Below are 18,267 nucleotides of genomic sequence, written 5' to 3' on the forward strand. Positions count from 1 at the left end.
AAAACCTAATCTCTTCATGCAAGTTCAGGTGCATTCATGAGGTGGAGTGTGGTGTTCAAAGATAGTATATTCATAGTTCACTAACAAGTAATGCTTCTAAATTTAGGACACATATAGAAACAGGTCAGAGAAATGTCAATACAAATGCAGGCATTTGGGGTATGGTAAAGCTCTCACTGCTAGGAACAGCAGCAGCCCTCATCAGGGCTTTCATGTTGACACTGACTTCCTAAGATCTGAAAACTAGACTCTCCTGGGTATCAAGCCAAACAGCAGAGAAGCCAAAAGCTTAGCTCTGGGAACAGACCTTTGGCCCTGTGTCTGTCACTCATAGATCTGTGACTTTGGGCATGTCATGTAACCCCTCTGTTCACTTTTCTCAGCTGTAAAACATAGTAACACAACTAATGGCATCTCACAGGATTGCTAAAAGGAATAAACTAGTGTGCAGAACCGAGTAATGAGCATTATGGGATGAAACAGGCACATACTGAGATCTTCTCAAGTCATCATTTCCACTTTTTTATTTACAAGATGTGGACAATGACGTCAAAAGTGTCTGTCAGATGGCATGACTGGCAGGCAGATGTTGCTCATGTAGGAAGTCCCTAAGCACATCCCTGCCATGAGCAATAAAGTAATTCTTGTGTTCCTTACCATTTCAGCCAAGTAGATGTCTGAATATTCCAGTTTTCTAAGTACATTTTGAAACTCGTAGCAGTCTAGAAACAAGAAAATAACACCAATCATTAGCTTTAAAAATAGCCAAGCAGTGGGAAGTCCTGCCCAGAACTCCCTTGCTCACACAGCTGACGAGGGTTTCAAGCAGGATTACTCACAGTTCAGTCAATCAACTCTTCTGCCACAAGGCAGTAACATTTTCTGGCATTTATAAGATTTACTTTGCAGCTAAACCTTGGCTTGGAGAATCAAATCTGCTCAAAACTTATTTTTACATTAGAGCAAAACTTAGGGGAAGTTCTGTCAATCCCCTCCCACTCTGCTTTTTAAAAAATAAAGTCGAATCACTTAGAACTAGTCTAAAAGGGGACTTACACAGGGAAAGTCTAATTATTTGATTGTAGAGCTTTTGGGACAAGTTAAATGAAACCATTATCTTTGTGCTATGTGGCCACGTGCAAACTAGGTCAGCCTTTTACAGTCATTTCTATAAATAGCTTCCCAGTCCCAACTGCATCCAATTTTGCCTGGAATAGTAAGAGACTTCATGCATGAAGGGATCATAAAGATAAGAAAAAAAAATAAAGAAATATCACCCATCTGGTAACAGTATAAGCCAGTCAACTGCCAAAGAAGACATCCTCAAATATGCCATGAACTGTGTTTTCTCACTGACACTAACAAAAAGTATGACTTTTCCCTGTGGAAAATCTTCACCCATAAGAAACCCTGTTAAGGCCACCCACCTTACTAGTGTAATATGTTTGAAAAGAGAGAGTAGGCCAAGAATACAGATGACATATAGGTGCAAGATGGCCTGACAGATGATAGCTAGGTAATACAAATGACAAACAGATGATGGAGAACACAGATAAGATGGACAACAGATGACAATAGATAAATGGTATAATAGATATATAGGTAGTGTACATCTTAATTTTTTTGTCAACTTGAAACAAACTAGACTTATTTTGGAAGAGGATTCAAAATTAATGAAATGCCACCAATAGGTTGTCTGTAGGCAAGTCTGTAGGTTGTTTTCTTCACTAATAATTTGTGTGGGAGTGGTGGGCACTGTGACCAGTGGTACCCCTGGGCAAGTGGTCCTAAGATGTATAAGAAAGCAAGCTAAGAAAAGCATTAGTGAGCAAGCCAGTAAGGAGCATCCCTCCACAACTTCTGCATCAGCTCCTGCCTCCAGGTTCCTGCCCAGTCTGAGTTCCTGCTCTGACTTCCCCCACTAATGGACTGTGATGTGCAAGTATAAGCTGAAATAAACCCTTTCCTCTCCAAGTTGGTTTTGGTCATAGAGCTTAATCACAGCAATAGGAACTCTAAGACAGGTAAACAGATATGGATAGACAATTGATAGATAATAGATCAAAAGATAAGAGGAAAGATGTTGGACAGGTGACAAGTGAAAGGCAGATGAATGATACGTAACATAATAAACAATCCATGATAGATTGTTAGGAGTCTGTTATTTAATGAGTATTTTTCAATTTAGTTTGTTTCTGTTTACATAGTTAATAGGATGCTATAAAACACAGCCTTGAAGCACCATAACTAAATCAGACTTCCTTGTTCCTTTGTCCCATACCAAATACAATGGGAATCGGTGTTCTCATTTTCTCTTATAATAACTGTATAACTTATTATCAGCCTTTGACCCCCAACCAAGTACATGCCCATAATGAAATGATCTGTCCAGCTGGGGAATGCATAAGACCAAACTAGGCCTCCTGAACATGGGTGTCAGTTGGGGGGCTTGGCCAGTCTATGTGGCCGCTGGCAGAGGAACCAGTATTTATCCCTACAGCATGAACTGGCTTTTTGGAGCCCATTTCCTGTGGAGAGATGGCTTGCTCAGCCTAGATGGGGGGGGGGGGGTGGGAGGGGACTACCCTCAGTGCTGCCACAGATGATTACTTTGATGATTACCCATGGGATGCCTCACTCTCTGTAAGATGAAAGAGTTTGTCTTTGCTGCACAGTTGGGGCAAACTCATGAGCAGCCAAAAGCCAAAGGGGTCATCTCTGAAGGACGTGGCATATAGTGCTCCAAGGGAATGAAGTCCCTAATTCTAGGACTTTGCCTGACATCTACATAGAAAAGAGAGGTGTGCAGTTTTCATATGCTTCTCCAAAAATGGGAAACATGGTTATGACACCTAGAACCTTTCTATTGAAGAAGTGGTTTATTGTAATGGGGCAAATTGGTCACTCCAAACCAATTCTAAATTTGCCCCCCCCTCTTTTTTTCTGTATTTGCCAGGGTTTTCTGACCTAAGGCTCAGATTCTCTAGAATCCAAATATCACCCCCCCCCTTTGTTGGGACTCACTGTTTATATAATCTGATAAGCCTGAGGTATCAAATGGCACCATGACTTTAAATTGAATACATGATGTAATTTGGGTGAGTATTGGTACAAAGTGCTAAGTGACCCTGTAAGAAGAGGGCAGGTGAAGGGAGAGAGGAAGGAGAAGATGAGGAAGAAGATAAAAGGGGTGGGGGAGGAGGAGGAAAAGGGGGAGAGGAAGAAAGTGAGGAGGAGAAGGAAAAGGAAGAGGTAGAAGAGGAAGACTGGGAGGAGAAAAATCTCACCCTCCTAATAACTTTGTGAGGTGAAAAGAAGGCCTCCTGCTCCCAGAGGTCTTCCAAAGGCAGACGGCCTCAGGCAGAAGAAGGTGGGGGTTTCTCATGGCTCCTTTTGCTCTGCTCTCCACTAAATGTGGGTGGAAGATGGTCGGTCTCCCAGGCTTCCTGCTCTCCCTGTCTGCCCCAAGGTAGATGGAAATTAAAAAAAAAAAACAAAAAACAAACTAACAGCCACCCTGAGCGAGCTGGCCTGGCACACTGAGAAGCTGGGCCTTCCTCCACTGCTGCAACACCAAAGCTCTCTGGCTTGGTAGTCAGGTCTATGCTGGTGCAAACGAGGCGAAGCAAGCTGAGATGACTGGTCTGAAGGAACCATGCCTGTTTCCAAAGACACGAAGAGAACCGTGGTCCAAGAATAAAGACAGATGAAGAGACACACTATCCCAGTGGCCTAGAAGGTGTGCATTGTGACAGCTTTTCCTCAAAAAATCAAATGAATTAAAATCCCCCCCCCCAGCATGTTTCTAAAGGAACCAGTCTCTGGCCTACACTCTGGACTGAAACCCAATCAAATGCAAACAAAAGAAGATGGCATTTTCACTTTCTGGTTGGTAGAACAAGAATTAAACCACAGAAAGTTTTTTTTTCGGCTCTTTTTCAAATTTTTGGTGTCATTTTTCCTTGAATCATTAAAGGTGTCAAAAAAGTAGGTATCCTGAAAGCAAGATGGTGATGACACGGAGGAGGAAGAGGAGGAGAGGAAGACAATCTGGAATACCGACGGCGAGGAAAATGTGGGGCCAGGCATCTCCGCAGACACCATGACGAAGGATCTGGGAATCCCACATTCACTGCAAATGCCTGCTTTATTCACTGTGGCCATTTGTTCCAGAAGCACAGTGTTCTCACCTCAATCTTCCAGATGTTCAGGTTAGATACCAGATCCCAACAGAAATGCCCGTCCTCATCCATACCGCTGAACCCAAAGCCAGCTGCATTGTGCACCGCATCCGCTGTGGTTTTAAGACAAAAACATCAGGAACCAGGCAAAGGTCTTTAAAGGTGTGCAAACATTTGTCTAGCTCCAACACGGGATGTGTGTTCAGTAGTTTCTTGGAAAATGAACCAAAAAAACACTCAAAGGATTTGGCATCATTATGAATCGGGCTGTTTGGTGAACTTGGTTTCTATTCATTTGTTGTGTAGCCTTTGAATGCTTGCTAAAAGGCACAGCACTGAATGTCCATAGAATGGACAGAGGAGCATCAGGGAGGGGAGAAGAAGTGAGGTGAGGTTGTTAGCAGCTGGATTCAGTGACTGGCAGGGTTTAGGGGAAGAGAAAGAGGTAAAACACACCACTGCTTAGAAATAAAGGCCAATAAGGGACATGGTATGGACCACGAGTTATTACTAAAGAGTAACGCCTGGGACTTGCTACTTTCCCCCTTGCTGTGACTTAGGCTATTATAGAAGGCTTGTTTTGGCTCATGGTGGGGAAGGCATGGTGGTAGGGACACGAGGCAGCTTGTCAAGCTGCACCTTCAGTGAGGAAGTAGAGAGCTCTCTGCTCACTTTCTCTTTTTTGCTCAGTCCAGGACCCCAGACCATGGTGCCACTCACACCGTGGGCAGGCCCTCCTCCATCAGTTCGGCGTCTCTGGAAATACCTTCAGGCATGCCCAGAGGCGTGTGCCGCAGGTGATTTGAAATCCCACCAAACTGACTGTCAACATTAAGCATCTGAGGTGTTAAAGGGTAGGTATGCTATGTCAGGAGAGAGATGCAGTTGTGGAAGAAAACAGGAGCTTATCCTTGACAGGTTACATACACGGGGCTGATCGGCTAACACAAGATGCAATTAAAGGGAAGTTTAAATCCACAACAAAGTAGAGAAGCTTAGCTTGGAACTGGGAACCAACTGCAGTAAAAGCCACACAAGACCACAGTGATGAACACCCTAACACTGTATGGTAACAGAGCTTGGGAGGCAGAGACATGAGGATTATTCTGGGCTACATAGCAAGCATAAGGCTAATGTGGGCTATCAAGAAAGTTGAAGACCAGATTGAACTATACAGGAAAATTCTGTCTCAAAAAGAAAGAAAACAGCAACCATCTTAACTCACAAAGCCATTCTGAAAGTCTCTACTTCCATGTTTATTTACTTAACCAAACTGTAAGAAAATGGCCCCCAAAGGAACAATCTACCTCAAATCAACACCTTAATGGGGTGTTTTGTAACCAGCTAGAGTCCTGACAAGCCCTCACTGTTATAATGGAGACCAAGAGACTAATTTTCTCCTTTATCATATTCCAAATTCTGTTAGAAGATGCTCTTCAAGAAAATAGTCATTAATGACTCACACTAATTAAGTCAAAGCGCTTTACAGTTCTAGACTGGAGGAGGTCTTAGAGGATCCTCCAAGTACAGACAGCCTTTCAAACCCCCTGGAAAGGAGCCTGCCTTAAGAACAGCCACTCTAAAGGGTATGGCCTTCTCCAGATGGGAGGGTGGCCCTGAGCCCAGTGGTCCAGCACTTGCCTAGCACTTCCCTTGGGTTTCATCCCCAGGACAGTGGGGTGGGGGAGAGAAGGAGGGAGAGGGTGAGGGAGGGAGGGTGAGGGAGAGAGGGAGGGAAGGAGAGAGAGAGAACACAGCTCTATGTTTATCTCTTCTATTTTTGGTGTAGTTGATGATTTAATGATGCTTATCTTAGGTTTGGCTTCAGTTGAAAACTATCTGGTTTCTCGTGGAAGAAACGATTTTAAAGGACAGAGCCCCATGCTCTCCTCTCTCCTCTAGAGGGAAATTCGGTAGAGAAGAAAAAGAAAAGCAGAGAAACGGAGAAAGCAGGTGCCTGAAAAGGAACCTCATGGTTTCATATGTGGGAACAAGTCTATGAATGACATATGTCATCTAGGTGACAGCTAAAATCATAGCTGGACAACCCATGACAAGGCCAGCACAACAGGTCTTAACTCCCTGTCTCCTCCTTCAATTTTGTGCTTACCACTCCTGGTCAGAGCTGAACAAAAAACAAGCAATGATTGTGTGCATGAATGTGTGTTTTCCTGATCATCGTCTATGATGGTCAGATTTTCACAACACAGGAAAAAAACAACTTCAGCTCAGACCCAGATGTTGCAATCCATCACTGTTGGGAAGGTGGGGTGTGGCAGAGCATGTTATATCATGGCACTCAGGAAGCAGAAAGGCCAAGAGTCTCCGTCCCCATCTTTCTCCTTCTCCCCCATTTGCTCCCAGCTGAGCCCTCAGCCTACTCGTGGTGCTGCCAACGTGCAGGAATGGAATTCCCTGTCAGTCCGCTGTCTCTGCAAACACCCTACAGACACATCTGGAAGTGTGCTGTACTAACAGCCTGAGTGCTGCTGAATCCCAGCCAGCTGGCCATCGACATCACACACATTTCTAGGTCTCTGTACCCAGCACCTTCCAGGTATTTCTTATTTACTCTCACAGCAGCATTAGGAGGGTCAGTAGGGGAAGGCTCAGCAGCATACTAATGCAAAAGCTAGAGGAGGTGACTAACTTCTAGAAACCTGTCCCCTAAGGATAAAATGGATGCAACAATGGCGCTTATGTTGAAGAGCTGTTGAAATGTGTACAAAGTTCACAGCACAGGGCCCATCCAAGGAAGCAGTCAAGAGATGACAGTGGTGGCCATTTTTAGTCTAATGGCCTCTGCTTCTGGGAATGCCAAGGAGTTTGAGATTGGAGATTTCATTCAATGTGCAGACCATTCCAGTGTAGGCAGTGCCAGACTCTGAAAGCCAGAACTGATTCCACATCCCAAAGGACTGAGAGCTCCTTTGTGAGATAGCTGGCTCCCACAATCACCCTATTTGGAGAGTCAGGATCCCCTGTTCTGCACAGTGTTTTCTACAGAAGTTTATCTAAGATTCCATCATTACCTAGAGCAGCCAGAGTGAGGTTCTGAGTCATAGCCCGAAACTGGCTTTCCTTTCTCCATGCATGGTGTAACGTACAATGGCAGACAAACTGCTTTGGATACCCCTTTGTTGCAGTTTGTGGTCCTTAGGATGCAGCCTAGACAGTTGAGCCTCTTTGATTTGGAACAATTAGTTAGGGGAGGGGGGTCAAAATTGGATATTAAGTCCAAAGAAAACAATTTTATTATTTCTATATAAACAGTACCTAGAGCCAGCCTAACAGTGCAGTGCAGCTGACATCCATGAAAGGCCAGCTTTAAGGATTAAATTTATAATAATTTATAATTAGCACATCAATTATATGGAAATGGCATTTTAAAGAGCTGGATAAAACAATTATTCGGTTAAGCAATTTAAATATTCCCTGATGGACTATCCATTGCTTCTTTATTCATAAATAATAGAAAGGTTAATTTCAGACTAGCCCATGTAATCCAAACTGGAAAGAAACTTCAAATCAAAGCTATGCAAATTAATGAAGTGTTTCCACTAAACAACCAGGAAAGCATAAAGATGGGACAGAGGAGACTGGGGAGAAACAGAGCTCAGAGCACAGAGAAAGCTGTCCAGAGGAAACACATTTACATTCCAAAAGTCTGGGAAGTTCTCCTAAAGGGCGGGATGACATCCTGTTCCCTGTCACCCCTCCCACCCAGATGCTGTCAGCACAGCCCACACCCACCTTGTATCAGACTCTCCCCATAAGGCCAAGGAATGGCCTTTTTTTTTTTTTTTTTCCTCCTTAAATCTGGAGCTGATTTAGTCCAAAGCCAGCGCTAAAGCCCGGAGACACAAAATATGGGATCAGAAAAGGTAGGGAGAGAAGAGAGAAAGCAAAGTAAGTGAAAATAGAGAATGCGGTAAAAGGAAGACATTCTCACCCCCAACCTCCCTCCCTCCCTCCCTCCCTTCCTCTCTCCCTCTCTCTCCTTCTCTCTCCCTCCCTCCCTCTCTCTCTCTCTCTCTCTCTCTCCCTCTCTCTCCATTCAGGTACACACCTACACACATTCACACTCAGGTTAGAACAAAGAAAAAGTACTATTTTGCATGGGGAAACACATATATACAGGGATCCAAAAAGACTCCTAGCTACCCAAGATAGATGCCTAACTATTAAAGAAATAAGGCAGTATTTTTAAGTAGCAAAGCAACAGCAGAATCAGGAAGGAGGGGAACAGGTCTTTGAAGGACATTTATTCTCCATATTATGCCACTGGGGCAACTCTTGATATCTCTTGCCTAGTTGATGGAGAGGTCTGTATTCCCACAAAATGCTATCGTCTTGAGATGCTGAAGATATTTCCTAGCACAAAGTCTGGTGTTCAAAAACAGCCCTAAATTAAACTGAATGGAAATGGAAACAAAGCACAGCACACCATAAATTCCAAAACAGCTCTGATGCTGGGTATAGTAGTTCACACCTTTAGTGCCAGCAGAGGCAGAGGCAGAGGCAGGTGGATCTCTGGTCTACAGCGGGTTCCAGGCCAGCCACACTACATAGTAAGATCCTGTCTCAAACAAAACAAAACAAAGCAAAACAAAGAGCTCTAAGTCTGATGTCTTTGGCCAAATGCTAGCGAAATACTGCATTTGGACTGAACTTACGCACAGAAAGTTTTGCAGTTAAAAATAACCTGTTCCCAACAGAAACTGCTTAATAGGCAACAAAGTTTGTTTGGGGCAATGAAAATTTCTGACTCTCAATCTTAACTGTCATGAAAAACCTGCCAACACTGGACTTCATGCCTAGATGGCCAAAACAGTCTATTTCATATTAGATATATTTGAGTGAAAAAAATAATTCTGCATCTGCAAAGTTTAATTTAGACTTAAACCCTGAAACACAAACTAAGAAGAGGACATGAGTCATGTGCTATTTCTTAACTTGCAGTCTGTGGACAAAACACTGGGAACTGTTGAATGACCAGTTTGGCTTAAGAAGGCAAGCCCTCACTCTCTTTAACCTTCCCATCTTAAATCAAAATCCCTCACCAGCCTTGGTAAGTACATAGGTTCTTTACTTAATAAAGCTTTAAACAACTCCATCTAAAATGCTTTCAAAGGAAAAAGTAAAACCTTATAAGACTGGCTAACACCCTCCCAAGGGGGGGCGGGGAAGACATGTGATAAAACAAATAAATAAATAAAGCTGAACTTTTCACCATAAAGGAAGAAGAAAAAAAAAAAAAAAAAAAAAAAAAAAAAAAAACCTGAATTTGGCAGCTTCTGTCCAAAGCAGCAAGCTGACTGTGTGCAATCTAAACTAGCATGCGTGATGGTAAAATTCGTCATACATATATACAACCTGGAGAAAAACAAGCCACACTGTTCTGGAATTTTCTCTTAACTTTGCACTGCTCTGAATGGTCAAGTTCAATGGTTGGAAACAGTAAGACTGAGTTTAAATAACAGCCCAGATGTCTCCTCACAGATAACTGAGTTTACAGAGGGTGGAAGAGAGTGCAATGTTGAAGGTTAAACTTGGTACTGGCTTCACTGCCACAGGAATGATTGGACTTTATTATGATTTGATGATACAAATGATATTCTGGCTAAACCATCCAAGGAAGGCCACTTCATTCCTCATTCATTTTGGGCCACTCCATCAAACTTACCTAATGTCCATGCAAAGTAATACTTGGGCTTTGCAGCTTGCATGACGACATATAAGTACCAGAGTCGACTCAGAAAGTTGGCCTTATGTACAAACCAGTCATCAGTAAGGAAGGTGACAGGAAAGGACTTTGAGAGTGTCAAAAACAACAGGAGAGACATCAAGGTCATGCACAACTTCTGTATCACAGCTCCCTAGAAATGGGGGAAAAACCCATGTAACTACCCAGGTATGATGAGAACCACAGTTGTGGCAAGAGCTCCTAAAGAACGTGGTTATCTGATAACTTCCTTAGAAAGAAAAGCAATGAGGATGGGTTTTTCCTCAAGACACAAATCTGAGAGGATTAGGTTAGCTGGTATATCTAGATGCCGAACACACATATAACCCTTGAAGAGTGGAGGAATTCACTGTAAACATGGGACATATCTAAATGTGTCTTTCAGGAACCCCTACCAACATACGTTAAGTAGGGTTGTTTCCCAAAACATAAGAGAAATAAATATAAGCATAGGGTAGCAATTTTCTACCAGAAAGCAAGAACCATTTGCTTTCCATTAGTACAGCCTGCAGAACCAGGAAACATGCTTGAGTCACCAGCTAGGAGGTGGAGGCTTCCAGTATAAGGGCTTCTGTGTCGGTGACAGAACACCTGAGCCAGTTCATGAACAGACAATGGAGAGCATTGGCTTCCAAGGAAGATTCAAATGTTTCATCTGGTGTCATCGTTAGCTTTAGCTGTTAATTTGTCACAGACCTACTGTAATCAGGCAAAAGGGAAGTTCAGTTGAGGAAATTCTTTCACCAGATTGGCCTGTGGCATGTCTATGGGACATTTTCCTAATTGCTAATTGATGTGGGAGGGCCAACTAGGCAGCTGGGCCTAGGCTGTAGAAGAAAGGTATCCAAAGAAGAGCCTACAAGCAAGCCAGCAAGCAGTTCTGTGGCCTTTGCTCCAACCAACCATTCTCCAGGTGTTTGCCTGCAGTTACTGCTTTTCTCTCCATGATGGACTGTAACCTGTAAGCTAAATAAGCCCTTTCCTCCCTTAGCTGTTTGCGATCATCGTTTTATCACAGCAACAGAGACACAAACTAGAAAAATCTAGGGTTAGGATGTGGTGACTTTTTATCAGGATTCAGTAATTTTGTCCACTTCTTCCAACTTTCCAGGAAATGTCATCCTACATGCCTGTAGTTTCCAATGGGTGGCCTTTCTAATGTGGCACAGCATTGGCACCCTTCCTGGAAGTGATTGGGGCTTGAGTGAATGAACACAATAAAGAACTAAGAACAGTGCCTGGGTCCAAACTATGCGATCTTACTCAGAGAACAGCTCAACAATTGCCTATATTTGATTTTAAGTAAGTAAGGGGTGGATGATTGGCCACGCTCTCTGCTAAGCTTTTGACATTTGGCTGTCACTGTTTTATTTTTCTATTCAAGGGATCACACCTGGATTTCATGTATACTAAGCAAGTGCTCTATCAACAAGCTAATGCTCCCAGCTATGTGACTTTAATTAGAACGACTATTAGCTAGGGTCAGCCCTGGGAGTGAATCCATTCTCTGAACACCCCTCCCCCCAAAAAACATACCAAGTAATAAAAACTTACCGTGGGGGAAGGTTCTGGCAAACTGTGGAAGCCTCTTTGCTTCCAGTTCACTTCTAGCAACTTCATATGTATATGTCTCCCCTCAATGAAGGCTGTATAGTCCTTGAAGTTGTTACAAGGGCCGGCTATGACACTCATAAAGTTGAGATGGTAGCTTAAGTATTCCAAAAGCGAGGGCTTCACCCTATGAACATAAATGAAATTTAAAACTTGAGTGCTCATCCATGTTCAATTCTCCATCAGAACACGCCCATATACCTGAAACGTTATTATCCTTTCACTTTTCTGTTTCCTATAAAATCCAGCTAAAAGAGACATCTTTAAGACAGGACCCATGGATGAGATAGGTGACGGAGATGGTCAAAGTTCCATGCCACCCTCTGCTGGTGAGGACCATGAACCCTGAGGGAGGGGTCTCAAGCAAAGGTTATTCCTCATCACCTCTATCTGCTTGCAATGCAAAATGAAGGCATAAACAAAGGCAGGGTGAGAATCTGGCTTAATGTCAGCTGCTGAGATGCTCCAGAGAGGGGAAATTCTCTCTTGACTGCCAACATAAATACAAAGTAAATGGTGGGCGGACTCGACCGGTTTCCACTTGGAAGCCACACAAAACCAACTGCAACAATCTGTTGTCTGCTTTGGTGTCTAGGTCCTGAAAAGGAGACCAGGGAAAACCTGGGGTGCCGGGCTCTGCTTACTGCTGCAAGGGCATGCAGGAGGCCTGTGCTAGCATGGTATTATTGTAGGGGAAGAGTTCTTGAAACACCATTGCTCAATGGTTCCTCAGACTGTGCCTAAAGCTGACTATAGCTACATAGTGCTGAGCAAGAGACCAGACTTACTAGAACCCTCCAGTGCTTCACAACTGTTTCCAAGTCTCAGGTCCTTAATGAAGGCACCTCCTGGGACTCCTTGGCAGGTGCCAGCGGCTTCTGGTACCCTCTAGAAGGAACCAAGCCCCCAGCCATAGCTGTTCTTTGTGAGCCACCCCAATGCATTTTCATCCCCATGTCAGTGTTTTTCTCCTGACCTTTTAGGGACCCCTGCCCTGCCCTCCAGCACCATTCCCTTTCCACTGTCCATCCACACTAGCCAAAGGCCATCCTCTGACTCCCCAACCTGGATTCCCTTCTGGCCTGCTTCCTGTCTTTCCATATGCTCATAAACTACATGCATTGGTAACTGCTGCTTCTCAAAGGTCCCAGACACAAATCCAATAAAAATAATTCTGGAGTAGACACACACATCCTGGGAAAAAGAGAGTCTCACAGGATGAACAAAATCACAGATGAGATCCATCTGCTCTTGACCTCAGCCCTACAGCAGACCCAAACACACTAAAAAATGATCTATATTCAAGGTTAGCCATTGGCTAGCATTGTCCAAAGGCAAAGATTAGTAGACAAATATATGAGTATTTATTAAAATGAAGAAACTCTAGACTAGTCGTTCTCGGCCTGTGGGTCACTATCCATCCCTACAGGGGTCATATATCAGATATCCTGCATATCACATATTTACAGTATGATTCAGAACAGTAGCAAAATCACAGTTATGAAGTAACAACGGAATAATTTTATGGCTGGGGTCACCACAACATGAGGAACTGTATTAAAGGGTTGCAGCATTAGAAAGGGTGAGAACCACTGCTTTAGACACATCCAAAGGGCTTGACAATTTATTTCTAACTGATAACTTACTTCACGGCAAGTCGGTGTTGCTCAGCAGAAAGATCTTCAGCTTTTCGACCTAATCCTATGGAAGTGAAATGAAAGTCAGAGTGTTTAAAGTGAAATAAGGGTGGGAAGCATGGGGTGATGGGAGAGAGAGGGAATGGGGGGACGGATTGAAATGTAAAATAAGATTGTTTCTAAATAAAAAGTAAAATGAAATAATAAGGAACTGATCCTAGAGAATGTTCCCAAGCTCATTTGGGAAAAGCCGATTATTTTTGCTTCATCTACTATGAAGAATTCCTGCTTTTCAGTTTTCCAATTCCTACAGGAGGAAGGCATTGGTTGAGAGTGAACTTAGCACACTCAAGGCCCTGGGTTCCATCCTTATGATGGCTGTAAAATTATCCTACATCAGCTACCCATGAGTCCACATAAAGGACTCTGTATAGGTTTGTATGAATGAAGGAGCATTCAAAGTTACTTGTGTTTGATTTGTCTAAAAGTATGTTAACTCCAGAAACCTCTGCCCATCACCTCCACTTAAAGATCCCTTACCCCATAGTAGGATCCATTGCTCTAGCAATTGTAAGAATGCCTTTCATGAGCTGAACCAATTCAGATGTCTCTCCTTCATGATGCCAAGTGGGAAACCTGGTGCGAAGGCTAAACATTGACTGTCAACCAGATCTAGGGTCACCTAGGAGACAACCCTCTGGGTATGCCTGTGAGGGAGTTTCTAGAAGTGGTTATGTGAGGTGGGGAAACCCACCTTAACTACCAGCAGCTTCACCCCAAGGACTGGGTTCTTAGGCTTAACAAGAAGGAGAAAAAGAAAGAGAGGCACCAATGAGCATGCCTCTGCTTCTGGACTTCAGATGCAATGTGATAATGCACTCATGCGCCAGCCTGCCGCCCGCCATGCCTTCCCAGCCATGATGGACTGCACCTCCCACTGTGAGCCTAGACAAACTCATTCTGCCTCAAGTAGCTTTGGTTAGAGGGTTCTGTCATAGTGATGGGGAAAAAAACTACTAAACCTGTGAACTGGGATAGCTATAACAGGGGAAGCTGAGAGCACTCAGATGAGACATAATGGGGGAACAAACAGGGACTTTCTCCTTCCAGGCAGCAAAAGGGATATAACCCTAACTGCAGGGAAAATATAGACAATTAGCAGATCTTTGTCTTCTTCTTCTTCTTCAAGCTCATCCACGGCAGACAAATTTCCAGCCACAAACAATGTTTGCCTACTATAAAAGGTACATGCCATCTTGGAGTCAAAGAAACTAAGCATTATAGCATTATCTTTATGGAGTTTTTTTTTTTTTTTAATCCTCTTTGTTTTTGTTTTTTGAGATAGGATCTCTCTATGTAGCACAGGCTGACCTTGAACCTGCACCCCTCTTGTGTATGCTATCCAAGTGCTGGAAGTTCAGGTGTGAGTTGAGCCATATATTGGGAGCCATATGATGGGAGATGTCATTCTGTAAATATGTTTCTCATATTGGTTAATGAATAACGCACTGTTGGCCAATAGGAAAGCAAGATAGGTGGGACTAGGAGAAGAGGATTCTGGACGTAGTAGGGAGGAGATTTAAGATGGAGGATGGAGAGGGAAGAATGCCGGGGCCTCTCTCCGGTAAGATGAGACCACATGGAAGTACTCAGATTAATAGAAATGGGTTAATATTTAAGACAAAGCTAGCTGATAAGAAACTAGTAACTAGCCAACAGCTTTATATCTAATACAGTGTCTCTGTGTGTTATTTGGGGCCAGCGCAGCAGTGGGCCCAGACCAGCAGGAAAAACAACTCTTAACAGCTCTGAAGTACAACAAGAAACATAAAGACTCTAAATCTGCCCAGCAACCATGAAGGCAATTCCACAAAGCACTTAAACTAGGTGTGGTGGCTGGGGCCTGTAATCACACCATATGGAAAACAGAGACAGGAAGATCAAGTTTCAGGCCACTAGGAGACATAATAACATCCTGTCAAGAAAAAAAAAAAGGCCTAGGAAAAGACAAGAGTGTTTCTGGAATTCCCTCATCCCTCCCACACACAATGGGGGGGAGGGGAAGTAAATAAACATTTCACTCTGTGTTCTGAATACTCCGAGGAATGTGGTAAAGAAAGAGTACTTTACAATGTAAATTTCAGCCCAAAGTCTATTTCACAATGGGGAAAAAAGAAGAAGGAGCAGTGTCAAAAAAAAAAAACAAAAAACAGAAAGAAACAAAAAACCCATCCAAACCCATCCATCCCAGTGCAGTGTGGTTGCACCTGGGAGGAAGCAGGAGGATTCTAAGTTCAAGACTAAACTGGAATACACAGTGAGACCATGTCTACACACTCACACCTACACATAGAGCCAACAATAAAACACCACTCTGTTTCTTCCAATGAGATCTCAACACATCCACACCAATTTGCAGAACTCAACTGACTTTTGACTACTGGTTACATTACTTCTGTGAGTCTATACTAGTAGGCATGGCCAACCTTTTGATGTGGTCACACAAAGCTGTCATGTATAAAGTTTACACTCAAGAACAGAACAGTATAGCTAATCCCCAGCCACATACCAAAAAGTCTTACAATGTTTTAAGTAAGTTTCTAATCTAGGGTAGGAATACATCCAAAGCTATCCTGAGCTTCCTCCGGGCCATGGGCCATGAGTTAGATATTCCCAGCAGCCATGGTTTCCATTTTCCTGGGACTTTTTGATTCTGACAATATAAATTTTGGGGATGTGTCTGAGCCCTGGGCAAATCAGGATGGTTGGTGACTCTACAGACACCCCATTCTTGCTATGGAATAATCCACTTCTATGTAGAGTTGCTAAAGCCCCAAGTATGAATGAAATACACTGGGTCAAATGAAATGTAATCTGTTCCCACACTTTAACTAAAATCTGTCCACTGCCTACCTTAACCCTGTAATGGAATGGTCCACCTGGCTGAAAGTCTTCCTCCCTTCCCTAGAAAACCACTCTAATGATGTAAATCACACACTCTGTCCATTGTTAGGAAGAACCTAAGTGAAAAAAAAGGGTTTAGTTCCACCTTCCCCAGCTTTTTATAGGTCAGGCTAATCTTATCAGATGATTTTTCCAGGCACACATCTCCCCCAGGGAGTTAAAAACCGATTAAGCAGCCAATGTGGTTAAATTTTTTTTATTGCCCTCTAAGTTTTTTAGAGATGAAATCAAAACAAAAAGGAAGCCGTTCATTACCTTAATAAATTTGGAAAAGGTCAGAAGACATCATGAATTAACTTTAAAATGTAAACAAAAACCTCACTTTCTTGGAGCAAACATTTAGGAAATGCGGGACTGTGGATTCAATAAAGCAATGGGGAGTGATGGCTGGGAAAGTAGAAGGGTGTGACCATGGAGGCCTGGAAACTTTGAACAAGAGAGAGCAAGGCCTGCCAGCACTCATGGAAGCTTGAACTGTGTGTGAAATGTACACATGGGAGTACTGAACACCAGGATGGCTCTCAGAACCCAAGGGAAGATTGCTTTCTCACCATCGTGAATTTGGAAAGCCAAGGTTGTGATCTTCTGAGTGACAATCATCAGAGGCCTAGAAAGAGGACAGAAAAGGGAAACTGGTTCAAAAAGAAGAAAAGAAACTTCTATTTTTTTGCATGGTGGTTTTCACCTTCAGGTTTACTAAACCAAACACAAAACTAAAATATTCATCCTTTATCTCCCTTGTAATTTGCTTTACATATACATACTAACAGTGCTTGCTGTGGTACTCGATCCTCTCATGTTGATATTGCCTTTACAAACTGAGACAGTCAGGGACAGATTCACATGACCAGGTCAATGAACTGCATCATGAAAAGGGGTGAGAGATGGCCAGCAGGGATGGAATGTTCTTTTCCATGTTTCTAGCCTGAGAGCTAGCCCATACAGTTAGATGCATGGTTGGCTAGACCATTTCTGTTTGTATAAGTACACTCTGGGCTGTTCAAATAATGACAAATTACCTGATGACACATTTCTCAAATCATACTCGAAATGTTAAGAGATGTAGCACTATTTTGGCTTCTTCATGCATGTCTACTGCAACCTGCTTTGCTCTGTTAAAGGCAAGCCTGGTATGCACACATAATAAGATACATTTGTAAAATACAGCTGTCAAAAATTAGCAACTAGGTAAAAATAATAGCAACCTTAAACTGTAAAGCCGGTCACTGTGTAAGACCTTTCCCGGGGACATGAACAAACTTCTATTCATCCCAGAGAGGGCACCAATGAAAGACAAAGGAAATTTATCCACTCAAGTCTAGCTTGGTGAAACACTGAGTTAAACTAGTGTTACTCTCAGGTGCATAGGTGGAAAGTTACCAATAGGAACATGGGCAACTTCTGGGCAGCTACTGTCCGAAGAGGACCCTGCCTCCATCTCCTCCTGCAAATGTTGACTGTTTGTATATCCTTGAAGAAGGATGAGGCCCCATGGCTTTAAGGTCCATCTTGTGAAGAATATCACCCACACGCTTTCTTAGTGGCCCTGATCATGTGAGGGGCTGGTGGCAGTTAGTTGCAACTGCTCTATTTTAAAACAGCAACAGCCATGTCATGCTCAGAAGACAAGAGTCTCATCACAGCCTCAAATTAAAACTTACCTGAAAAACGGCACTCATGCCAAAAATCTGGGATAGTTGAATAAGGGTAAGAATCATCATTTTACCTTTTAGCTACATATGTTACATGTCTGTAATCCCATCACTCAGGAAGCTAAGGCAGGAATATCAGGAGTTACTTATAAAGACCCTAAGACATGCACATATAGACACAGATACAGACACACACACACACACACACACACACACACACACACACAGTGCTTCAAAGTAAAGAAAGTGAAAGGATGAATGGGAATATTTGTAAAACATATTTTATAAGATAATAACAGACAGTTCAATTTAAAAGAAGTCACAGAATCTCAAGGTGTGACTCTCCTGTGTGTGTGTGTGTGTGTGTGTGTGTGTGTGTGTAAATGGATAATAAGCACATGAAAAGATGGCTGTTAGTAATTAGCAGTCACAGAAATTCAAGTGGGAATCATAGAGAGGTACCATTCCCAAGCACT

General features: G+C 43.0%; 1 protein-coding gene across 1 annotated transcript in view; it reads right to left on the bottom strand.

Moving 5' to 3' along the window:
- Nucleotides 1-18,267, bottom strand: part of Mboat1 (membrane bound O-acyltransferase domain containing 1) — a 94,441-nt gene that overhangs the window by 12,733 nt on the left and 63,441 nt on the right. The window contains exons 5-10 of the mRNA XM_051194499.1: nucleotides 16,691-16,746; nucleotides 13,185-13,239; nucleotides 11,482-11,665; nucleotides 9,868-10,060; nucleotides 4,191-4,294; nucleotides 658-722 (exon numbers count right to left, since the gene is read on the bottom strand). Coding sequence (XP_051050456.1) covers nucleotides 658-722; nucleotides 4,191-4,294; nucleotides 9,868-10,060; nucleotides 11,482-11,665; nucleotides 13,185-13,239; nucleotides 16,691-16,746 — 657 coding nt within the window. The remainder of the gene's footprint in view (nucleotides 1-657; nucleotides 723-4,190; nucleotides 4,295-9,867; nucleotides 10,061-11,481; nucleotides 11,666-13,184; nucleotides 13,240-16,690; nucleotides 16,747-18,267) is intronic.

Source organism: Phodopus roborovskii, unplaced genomic scaffold (genome assembly GCF_943737965.1).
Source record: "Phodopus roborovskii unplaced genomic scaffold, PHOROB, whole genome shotgun sequence".
NCBI classification, from domain to species: Eukaryota; Metazoa; Chordata; class Mammalia; order Rodentia; family Cricetidae; genus Phodopus; species Phodopus roborovskii.